Source organism: Halyomorpha halys, unplaced genomic scaffold (genome assembly GCF_000696795.3).
Source record: "Halyomorpha halys isolate HHAL.00 unplaced genomic scaffold, Hhal_1.1 Scaffold523.1, whole genome shotgun sequence".
Taxonomy (NCBI): Eukaryota; Metazoa; Arthropoda; class Insecta; order Hemiptera; family Pentatomidae; genus Halyomorpha; species Halyomorpha halys.
Window position 1 is genome coordinate 138849 of NW_027111178.1, and position 12614 is coordinate 151462.

Sequence of the window (12614 nt, forward strand, 5' to 3'; positions counted from 1 at the left end):
CCTTGTTTCATAAGAAATAGCCAATTGCATCGCGAATGACATATGGAGTCAATAGAAAATTACATCAAAAAACGGTTCATGAAGTTCCACTCCCAGTTGCCGACAATTAAAGGAGCAGTGACCTACAACCTGGGAAACCCAACCTCAACCCGAAGACTGAAGCCCAGACTGCTGCAGGACATTCTTTTATAAATTTTAATAAATATAAAATTAATTCATAGTCACACTACCTTTATTTTACTTTTTATTATTACTCATTTTATTTATTCATTATTATTATTTTTTTTTATATTTTCTTCTCTCGTCCCTTTTTCTAATTAACTTTTTTCTTTACTATTAGAGGGCAATTGTTTGTTTTATTTAACCATATAACACCATAAGTGTACCAATATCGAATTTACCAATTGCGAATCTGAAATTATTTAACAATAAATTTTAGAGGAGTGATCAAATTGCCTAAAAATTTTTTTAGAAAAAAAATACTTATAAATTGTGACACAAAAATTAAAATACATTCCTTTATCTACTTAAGCAAAAATCACTCAACGAATTTCATACGAAGATCTTAGACAATGAAGTTCATTTTGTGCATACTTAAATGGGTAGAAGGATCATAGATACACTTAGTTTTAAATTATAAATCAGTGCAACTGAATTAACAAACAAATTTATAAGTTTATCCTGTAAAATAGTATTCGAAACTTTGTAAAAATTGTTTATATACTTAGGTGATTATCTTGAGAAGGGCACTAGTTTCAGCAACTAGTTTGGTGCATAATTCATATTTGTATTTATATTATTTCCTAGAATGGAATATGAATTATTCTCCAGAGATCAAGATCTATTTGATGACTAAATTTCAAAATTAAATTTCATTGAAACACGTCAGTGACAGGTCTGAAGTGAATGATGAAACGAAGTACTCCAGATAATTATTTCATTTAATTGTAGTTAAATAATAAACAACGCTCCTCCCATTCAATATTTCATGTTTTTTAATTTTTGTCTATAATATTAATTGTAATTATTAATTTACCTTAGGCAAAAAAGTAGAGTATGATAAAAGTAAGTGATATTATTTATTATTGAGTTTTTATTCAACTATTATTGGGTTCCCCGAGAACCCGGACCACAAGGATTTTGACCACTCGACTAGAGATGCGACATCGATAAAAAAACATCGATGTTCAATTCTAAAACATCGATGCTAAAAAAACAATGCCACATTCTACGCCCTGTAAGAAGAGTTTTTTCAAAGAATGTGACATCACTAAAAAACATCGATGTTTTAAAATAAAAAAAAATATTCTAGTCGTAATTTATCTCTATCATGTCGATAGCTTGAAGGTTGGAGGTACTTTTTTATTCGACCATATTTTTGATAGGAATCGATTTATATACTGAAAATGTTTGGTTTTCATTTAGTTGCTTTTGAAAAAAAAAAATGAAAAATTGGGACAAAACATCGTTGTTTAGAAAACATCGGCTTAAAAACATCGATGTTTAGAAAACATCGGCTTAAAAACATTGATGTTAAAAACATCGATGTTTTGGGTAAAACATCAATGTTTTCAAATCATCGACATCGATGTCGCATCCCTACACTCGACTCATCCCTGACGGTGAGCTTGTACCCATTCCAATAACGTAATCTTTTCTAGTCTGTGATCTGTGGTAGACCACTTTATTATTTTACTTCATGTTCAATTGGGAAGTTCTAACTTGTATTTTATTTTTTTAATCCTAAGCTAGAAGCTCCAACGAGGGCGAAACCGGCCCTGTTCTTCAAGCTCACTTTATTAATATTTAAAAAATCTTCAAAAACTACGTGTCGTTAAAAACCTTCAAAAACGCAATGTCATCAATTTTGCCATAATCAAGTGCAAGGAGGCTGCCACAGGTTCACGAGCCAATAAGAAGAATCTTTGCCCCAATAAAAACAAATTTTCAAATTAAAACAAAATATAAAAGTTTCTTCGAAATATAGAGCTTCTTATTATATTATTAGACAAATATTGAGTCAAATTTTCTATTTACTTTTAAAAGAAAAATTGTTTAAAAAAATAAAGAAGCAAAGAACACCTATGATTATTTTAGGATTGATTAAATAGATTTTTGAGAGAATTTGCGTTATATTTATATATTTAAAGGAATTATGTTGATATTAAATTTTTGTGACTCCTGATGTAAGATAAAACACTGCAATTTTTTCAGTTATCATGTTTTACGACAGAGTGCCTCAATTAGAGTACTGCCAATTCTCTCAACCAAAAAAATACCTACTCAGCGCTTTGAAAATACTCATTTTACCCGACAAATGCCCGCCAGCATAATTGTTACAGTTATGATTGTACTGTCGCACTAGCTCTGGCGTGATATTTAATCGTACAAGTAATGCCAGTGAAGGGACTGTCACGTTAACTATCACGTGTATACACCTTGACAGTGAACTACCATACAGGTTCCGTTATTGCGGAAAAAGTATTAGCCACTACCATGGAGTAACTATTTGATAGTTACGGTCATGACAGTAATTTCACACTTGGTCTGGCGTGATAGATAGTAGTACAAGTAATGTTAGTGAACTAACAGTCGCATTCACTACCACATTTAACTGTCATATGTATATGCCTTGACAGTGTACTGTCGCAACATATCAACCATACCAAATGTAATCACGATAGGTGGGAAAACACTGTTCTTATACATTTGCTTAAAAACTAAAAATTGTATCAGTCCAAGGACCCAAAAATTATCCGCCCCGGGTCCCGAAAATGAATCCACCTCGGATCCTAAAAACAAATTTACCTGAGACCTTAAAATTATATCAGCCGCGGCCTCTAAAAATAATCTGCCCGGGCCCTAAAAAAGATTCCACCCTGAGCCCCGAATATTAATGTGACCCGGGCCCCCAAAAACAAATCTCCCCTAGGCCCAAAAACAGTATTCATCTCATGCCTCAAAATGGTCTAGGTATCCCTATGTTCTAAAATTTAATATTTAAAGAAAAATAATAACTAGAAAGTAAGTTAGTAATAAAAAAGGTTTCTTAGGATTAACTAAAAAAATAAGATCGAGGACAAGAGCAACATTGCACTAGCAATCTACATATAACGTAAACCCATTTTACCCCAATCCCCACTAATTATCTTATAAGGTGAAAAATACCCGAAAATCGGATGGACTGTTTAATCATGAAAATCAGATGTGGAGCAAACCATTTGTTTTTGTGACACATGTTAAATTTTTGCAACATAACACACTTTTAATGATAAAATTAATACAAAAATATCTGATTTATGTAATCATGTTAAATTAATCATTGTAGCTATTTCATTAATTTACTATTAATTGTAAAATTCATGAAGGATCGCCATTTCAACAGCCCAATAACTTTGTTCGCCATCTTTTACTCTTACCTCTTTGTCATAAAATAAAATCTTACAAATACATTTAACCATTTTATTTTATTTTTAAAATGATTCTAAAATTAATAAATATTTAAATTTGAAACCACTCTAATCTATTTAAAGACAAATACCTTATCAGTTCACAAATGATTATTCATATCTCTTAGGCTGAGTAATCTGTGTTCAAGTTGCATCTTGTAGTGAGTCAGTGATAAGGCTTTTATAAGTCGTGTCCTTTCATTATTACTAATTTTGTTGAAACCGTTGGTGAAGGGCAGTATTCAAGATGAGTATACAGTGGACATTAGTTGCGACGTTTTTGTATGCTGAAATAGCTTTAGTTCTCTTATTCGTTTTACCGCTGATTTCTGCTAGAAGATGGAATAGTTTACTTAAATCGCGTTTCTTGCAAGTACTATCCAGGCAAGCACTATGGTACTTCGGTCTTATTGTTTTAGTCCTTGTCTTATTTTTACTGGATTCAATTCGTGAAATGAGGAAATACTCAAGTATGGAACCTCATGAGCACTCTCACTTGGAAAATGAACTACAGATCAGTATGAGACTGTTCAGAGCTCAGCGCAATTTCTACATTTCTGGATTCTCTCTTTTTCTCACCCTTGTAATTAGGAGATTTGTTCAACTCATATCGAAGCAAGCAGAACTATCTGCCGAGAATGAGGCTGCTCTTAAACAGGCTAAATCAGCAACTGCTGCTGCCCGTTCCTTTATGCAAGGCTCAGGGGAAGATGCCCAGAACAGTTCTAATGAAGCTCATCAAAAAGAATTGAACAAATTGACTGAAAAAATTGAATCACAGGAACAAGAGATTGATCGGTTGAAGAAGGATAAGGAGGCCGTCATATCTCAAGCCAAGTCTTTGGAAACAGAATACGACAGACTGTCAGAAGAACACAATAAATTACAGCTCAAACTGAAGGTTGAAGAAGAATCTGTCAAAGATAAATAAAACTGAAAGATTTAGCATTTATGGTGGTTTTGAAAAATATTTTGTTGAATTAATTATTGTGCCTTTTATGTAATGTCTGTTTAAATTTATGTTTTTTATCTAAGTCTTATTTAGATGGCCAGTAATAGCACTAATTTGATGCATTTTCTTCTATTTTTTTTTTTTGTAGTGAGGCATTTTATTTGAGAAGAGCAAACTAAATTCTTAAAGACATTTTCCACCTTTTGTTGATCTAGTTTTGCTATTTCCCAGTAAATTCTGTATAATTTAATTTCCTGAGAAACCTTTATAAATTTAAATGAAATGTTCTTCTCAAAATGAATACCTCATATGAATACTTGTGATTATTTTATACAATTATTTTTTTAATTGTTAACATTGATTTTGGGACTGCGGAATGTTTGGCTGTTTATGCACCGGCTAATGCGTTTATGTATGAAATACATAAACAAGATTGTTGAGCATTGCTTTAAAATTAGGCATATATTTGTTACTTCTTGGGACTATTGCACAATATTGTGAGTGGATCATTACTGGAGAATGGGGTGTTACCATTGTTAAAATTTTGTGATGTAGTATTGATTATTATGAAAGAGGTAAATATTTTGAATAGGAACCTTACATGACTCTTATATTATGAAAAAAAACTAATGTTTTTTAATATTAATTCTATTAATTTTCTAATAAAACTGTATTCTGTGTCTTGTAAGATTAGTTTTATAATTACTTATAATTAATAAGACTGTGTGGGAAAGATTATTATGGGTTATAATTTTGATATTTCTGTATTTATTTTTTCCAATAAATAAGTAGTTATTTTTAATTTGCCCTATAATTTATTTTATGATGAATTTATTTATTTAACTTCCTGAAGGCCATATACCTAAATGAAATTTATTTTATTGGGATGCCCAAACCTTGATTGTGACTTTCTTCCTTTTCTTGGATCTTTTATGACTGCTTATAATAAACACAATTATGCCTTTCTTGGACATAATTGTAAGTGAATGACTTAAATTTATCTCCTATAATTGTAGTGTATTTTACTGGTTTCATTCTCGTCATTGGTTATAAATGAATCTCTCAGGAATGTCACCTTGAATGACTGGAGAGATTATCTTAAAACCAAGTTTTATATATTTTTAGATTAATTTTAAAGTATTAAAATATGTAAGTTTATAATTATTATGACTGTTGCTGAACATTGATTTGTTTTTCCAAGATTTACATTGAAGTCCTATATAGACCTCAAGTATTTTTCATCTTCACAATTTCATGATGTAGTTCAATGGCATATTGTGTTCTGTTAATTCCTTTAACTCACGTAACTTGGATATTAAAAAAACAAGTTGAATTACTAAAATGGAAGAATATATGTGATGTTTGAGAGAAAAATAGGGATTTTTACTTCGATAAATATTTTAAATAATTTTTATTTATTATTTTTTCTAAACTTTTAATTGTAGTAAGTATTTAGACGTTTGAAATTGCTTTTTCAGTCTCTAATTAAAATTTTAAAAAATCATTAAAATGGATTTTTTTTTTTTTATATGCTCTACTTATTTCCTCATCTAGCAATAATTTCTGTCAATTCAACTAATAAATATATGCCAGTATTATGAAAGAAATTTTTTTTATTATAAACTTTTTAGCGAATTTGTTTACAAATTTTATTAATGTATCGAGGTTAGTTTACATTTATTTATGTAACAATCAAATAAGTTATTTGTTTAGTTGTCTCTCATTGTATTGTTCTTATATGACTTGATTGCATATCACTTAAATTCTGTAGGCTTCCAAACAGTTCATGATAAACAAAGTTGTTTAATAAAATCCAATTTCATTCAACTGTCTTACTAATAAATTAACTGTCTTATTAATAAATTTTATAAATCTTATATTACTGTTCAACAGATTAATTTTTAGATATTTTTCTAAAAACTATGAAAAGAGTGTCAAAAATGTGAAAATATGATTTATATTTTACGTATGTATCTTAAACGTTCCATTAAAAACACCTATTGGATTTTTTAACTTTCACAATAAGAACAACATACTAATTCATGGAAATAATTTGAATAATTATTCTGGAGAAACAAAAGATATATTAAATTTCCTTGATCCCTTGTGGGTTGCATCATCTCTTTTTTTCATGCACATGTATATTTTGAGTAAAAAAAGAAATTACTTATTATAAATAGCTATGAAGAATTTTTAAAAAAATATAATAGTATGCTACCTTCCATTAAAATGTAAAACAAAAATTTTAAAAATGCTTCTTGTGTTTAGTAAAAAAAGTTTTTTTGTTTTTTTTCCTATGCCACAGGAAGTGGGCTATTACGCCCTTTTCCCCTCTCGCAGCCCAATACAATTTGACTCTTCCCCTTAGTTGGTCCGCATCTCGCTCAACATCCTCCAGACCAACACACGCCAAAAGATGGTCCCCCATGTTGCATAGAGGACATATAAAACAAAAGGTAATCAGTAGACATTTTTTTTATTGAGATCAAGATTAAATCAAAACTACTAAAGAAAATCACATAGATGAAGATGAACAGTAATTTTTTTTCAACTGCTTACCTACAAATTCTAAGTTAACTACAATTCTTTTAATTATAACTCCATTCCCTAATGTCTTAGCTCATATTGCAGAATCAGATTTATCATTTTAAATTCACTAAAATCATTTTTAAGATTTCACAGAAAAAATAGTTCTTAAACACATGAGTTTTCCAAAACAATAATAAGTTCATTTAATAAAATGAAAATTATAGTTTTTACATTGTACCAGGACAGTCCGGGTGGGAGTCAATAAAGGTATCAAAATAGTAAAAGAAAACTATTTATCGTAAAAACCCCCCTTAGCAGGGCTGTCAGAATGTCACTGGCACTGAACAACTGAATGTTAGTCGCTCTCAGTGCTCCATTCTGATAGCCCTGCAAAATGGGGCGAAGTGCTGGTTTACAATAAATAGTTTTATTTTACTATTTTGATACCTTTATTGACCGCCACCCGGACTATCTCCCTACAATCTACTTCATACGGTCAACTGTCTTCTTTCTATAGTTTTTAACTAACCAGGAATATTAAAAATATTTTCTTAATACTATGGTCTAATAGTTGTTTAAAAGATCCTTTGTCAGTAAAATATGTTTGTTATAAAACAAAAAATTTACCACCAATCTTCAAACTTTATACTGCCACTGAGATATTTTATATTTCTGCTATAATCAAATTGTGATGGTAGAGCAGATCATGCCTCTCATTAAAGTATTGCATTCATTTAATTTTTAAACTTTGTTTTATCATTATAAATAATTTATTATGTTATATGGTTGACCATCAATAAAATCATGGAGGTAAGGGTGGATATTCTATTCTAAACTATTCTCTACAATCAGCTAGGAAGAATCAATCCCAGAAGGCCAACAACTTAGGACGGAGCACCACTACAGATTGAACTGAGTATTGTTTGGTTTATTTTCTGACTGCACCCTTAGCCTTCCATCTCTTTGATAAATGATGATAACAAAAAAAATTCACAATTTAACTTTACCGAACAGTGTGATATTTGTTGAATTCTACAGTACAACATAGTATGAGTTTAATACAAATTTTATAGAATTTAAAATATTTCAGTATAGCATATCACAAATATAAATGATTATAGGTATAATAATGACATAAAATATATTCCTGTAGGCTAATAAAAAATGATATTTTATTATCCAATATTATATTAAGAAACATTGTATTCACATAAATAAAATGTAATACAGAAAATATATCAAAGATAATTATATGAAAGTATTAAAATTATTGTGTTAACAATGGTTTATCATCTTTATATTTATGGTAGAGTTCCAAACAATCTTGTTGAGAAATAACTTCCCATCCAGTTGATTTCATGTGATACACTGTAATTAAAAATAAAATTAATCATTTTAATCAAAGCATAAGCTAAGAGAAGTTGAATATTATTTTTACTACATTATCTAGTTACTTAGAAAGTCAACATAGATTATGTACAAAATTATTAATCCCATTACCTCTAATAATGCCACCAGAATAAGAGTCTCGGTAAGTTGCATGATAAATGGATCTTCGTGCCAGCTCATAAGCATCATTATCTTCTAAATCAAATGAATAACCGGAGTCTAGAACACCAAAAGCATAGACAGAACCTGAACCAACACTGTAAACTTTGCCTTTTGTTCTCTGACCTTCGGAATCAACATAATACAGACTAGGACCCTGAAAAGTATAAACAATATTTTGATTAAACATATTTACTAAAATCATAATAGACAACATAAAATTACTTTTACATACATTTTTGTCATAACCAGCAATCATCATGCCCATCGATAATCCCATTCCTTTGTATGAAAATGCCATGTTGGCCATGAGCTTTGAAGCTGCAGCAGTAGAAATACGGCTCTTATTCCGAAGTTCATAAAGGCGGCATTGCTTAGCAAGTACCCTATCCCAATAAACACAGTCAGCAGCACCACCCGCCATGGTACCAACCAAATATTTATGGATTTCAATGATTTTCTTCATTGATTGAGAACCTTAAAAAAAAAGATAATTAGAATAATTTTCCATGAATGTAATATGGACTGAGCTTTTATCTATAAATCCCAACTTATTTCTTATTTTATACATAATCTTATCACTTCTTTGAGACTGGTTTTATAGCTTGAATAGAAAATTTTGTATCTATTTTAAGTCTCAAAAACTCCTAATTATTACTTTAAATGTCCAACTTTCGGTTAACCTAGTGATAAATTTACACCTCACATCCCATGATTCTGCCCATGGCAATAAATTTAGTCAAATCAACCTATTTCATCAATTTTCCATTAAATTTCAAAACTTTTAACCACATATTAACTCAATACTATTATCATTCACTTATCACACAATATTTTTACCTAAAAGTTAGTTTTTTAGTTCAATAACAATGTTAATCAATAACCTTACTTTTAATAATGCACGTCCTAGTTTTATTTCAAGTAACTGAACCAATTTCAGGAAACAATCCTGTTGTTGGATGAAAGTTTAAAATTATTAAAACAATTTAAAGAGAGTATATTTCACGTGCTCGGCCAAATAGGAGAATTACAGAAAGAAAAAGTGGAAGATGTTTTTATTAAAAACTCAGGACTGGCCATTCTAGAAGATGTTAATGTAATATTAAATGGGAATGACTCAATTGTATTTTGTGACATTGAATAAAATACTAAAATTTTAAATGCATAGAAATTTGCACCCATCATGTACTACGATGTAGAAAGAGCATTCTCTAATTATAAAAATATTTTAAAAGACAAAAATAAGGATTTACAGAATCAAATTTAGAAATGCATCTTGTAATAATTTTAATGCAGAAAATATTGCTCATTTGTATTTTATTTATTTTGTCTACCTTGTCAGTTTTTTTTTTTCTGTTGCAAATTGTAAGTTTTTAATATTTGATATTTCAGGTTAGAAAGTGTGTCATATTATACTTTTAACTCTATAATTTATTAATCGTTTTAATTATTTACATATTTTGGTTTATAAAATAGAAAAAGAAATAGAAGAGATAAAATTAAATGAAAACTTATCTCAAATTTTGTTTTTCCTTGTTTTTATAAACCAAAATATGTAAATAATTAAAACGATTAATAAATTATAGAGTTAAAAATATAATATGACACACTTTCTAACCTGAAATATCGAAATATTAAAAACTTACAATTTGCAACAGAAAAGAAAAAAATATATATATGAAACATAATGCATATATACATGAAGATTTTTAGTTGTATATTACATTTTTTTTTCACATTTCAGTTTTTATTGCATAATATATGGTATATTCTGGACTTTTTGACTGCATAAAAATCTGGGCCTTGTTGATAACAGTAGTGGATCTTAAAATTGCAGGATCCCCCTTAGTTAGGATGGGTAGCTGGTTGAGGCATTGGGAGGTATGGAATAATCCTAATAAGGGGAAAAGGTCCTCTAAAACTATAAATCTGTCTGTAATTTATTATATATTTATATCATATAAGACCTTAATTCAAGATTTATAATATTACCCCCATTAAACCGTAAAGCTTGTTAACTTAATTATTATTATTACAAAACAAGGCTACTAACAATTTGCTGCAAAAGCGTGAAGAAAAAGAAGCATCTTACCAGCATATATATTTAAATGCAATAAACAAATTACACTATGTTAAATTGCATCCGAAAAGTAAATAATTTCCTAAGAATATTATTCTTCAATACAGAAAATAAAAAAAATTTAATAGAATTTCAATAGTTGATATTTGATACCACTAACTTACCAATGTACTGCCCACCCGTAGCCCTTGAATCAACAGCTAAAATAACACCGTTTTTATAAACAAATCCCAGAGTTGTAGTACCATGATCAAAATTTATTTTGATTTTTCTTCCACATTCCTCAGATTCAAAGTTTGTTCTGCTAGATAATGGCTAAAACATGAAACATAAAATTAAAACCAATATATCATTCAAGTTATCATAAATAAGATAAAACTATTGAAGAAATTTACATTGGCCAGAGGAGGTAAAGATAATTGTAACTGATTATTAAAACTATTAACAACAAAGTCTCCCTTTCCCTCTTCTTCGGCGGCAAAAGGATGCACAAAGCTCTCTTTAACGCCCAATAAAGCTTCTAAAGCCATGGTTTCAGAATGATACTGAGATGAAGTTGTAATAAGTTATGTGACAATGCAGAAACACCTTCGAAAACACAACTACAACCTCCAAACAATACAGTAGAAGTAGGACATTGTCATAACTACAACTGCTCAACTTGGTGTCTACTCTGATCAGCTATTACGTCATCAGAATGCCCCGGCCACAGCTCAAGATGAATTAGATTGAATCTAGTTCAACTTTTCTAGTAATTACCAGCTTACCAGAATAATGGAAACTTTTACCAGTTTCAATTTGGCATCAGAATATATTAGTTTTGAGGTATTTTTTTTTTTACTATACTTATTTCGAGGAAGGCGAGTGTCCCAGAGTGTGTGCCCCTTTTGTAACAGTAGGCTTTGTAAAACTGGCCCGACAACGGGGAATAAATGATGACAAAATCCTATGTAATTTAGCAAAAATTTAGAAAGTTTTATTATAATTAATCATTTAAGCAGGGGGTTATATAAATTAAATAAATTACTTCTTCATTATGGACGAATTTGTACCCCTCGGACACTCCTATGTCAAGTGTATCCCATAATTCCCAGAAACTCAGAAAGTCCTCTGTCCTTACGAAGGGGCGGGGGCACAAAATAGTATTAGAAAGGGTCCCACAACTATAACTTTAGGAACTGCCCCTAAAATCGTTAAAGGCCGACTTGGCGGCTGCGATTCAAGAAAGAATCGTCTCATGAAAATTTGTTATATATGTTTTAGTGATATCACTAAATAAATATGTAATTTATTGTTATATTTATAAATATACTATCTTAAAAAATAAAAAATAAATTGGAGTTATTTGATCCACTTTAAGCCATTCTCTTCAGGCTGTGCCTCTCATCGGTCTTTACTACCCAGGTAGTTACTCTACCAATTTTAATTCTCTTTGTTCCTCACTTGGAAGGATACAGGGAGTTAACACATTACTACTGGATCAGATAATTTTATCACTATTTATATTCCCCCATAGCACTATTTTCAAAATCTCCTTTGGGTCTCGCCTCCTTCCTTGATACTTGTGTGCGTAACTGAGGGCGAATACATCTCAGTTGCCTCTGTCCTCCAACAAGGATCTAAGGTTTACACACTCAGAGCTTGCTTTTCACAATCGACACTAGGCGCTTACCTTCCTACTCTTAGGACTTACCACCAGATAGACAGAATAATAAAATAGACATCTTGCGGATATATATATATATTATATTATATAATATATTCCTCGAAAACTGGAATATTTATTGCCCAATATTTCAATGACCAGTATCGTATTATATATATCCAGGGCCCTGCAAGGTCAAAATCCTCTATCAAGCTACGTGGTATTGAAACCCACAATAGTACATCAAAACATCGGCAACTTTAAAATTTGCTCGTTTTATTGATAATTTGACAGATCTTCAATTTTTTTTTTTGATTTGATAGATTTATTTATTGATAGATATTACAATCTGCCACACAGTTGTGGGCAATAGGTAATATTGATGAATGATCTCATACATACTAAAATAAA

General features: G+C 30.1%; 2 protein-coding genes across 2 annotated transcripts; one reads left to right on the top strand and one right to left on the bottom strand.

Annotated features, from left to right (window-relative positions):
* Positions 1–3582: 3582 nt before the first annotated feature.
* On the top strand, positions 3583–5203 carry LOC106683870 (B-cell receptor-associated protein 31). The gene has a single exon (XM_014425592.3). It carries the CDS (start codon positions 3697–3699, stop codon positions 4378–4380), a length of 684 nt encoding a protein of 227 aa, XP_014281078.1. The 5' UTR covers positions 3583–3696; the 3' UTR covers positions 4381–5203.
* A 2871-nt stretch (positions 5204–8074) lies between these two features.
* LOC106683866 (proteasome subunit beta type-5) lies at positions 8075–11176 on the bottom strand. The gene is made up of 5 exons (XM_014425587.3): positions 10954–11176; positions 10723–10873; positions 8714–8955; positions 8431–8635; positions 8075–8298 (listed from the first exon to the last, which is right to left on the bottom strand). Exons 1-5 carry the CDS (start codon positions 11086–11088, stop codon positions 8198–8200), a joined length of 834 nt encoding a protein of 277 aa, XP_014281073.1. The 5' UTR covers positions 11089–11176; the 3' UTR covers positions 8075–8197.
* Between the last annotated feature and the right edge of the window lie 1438 nt (positions 11177–12614).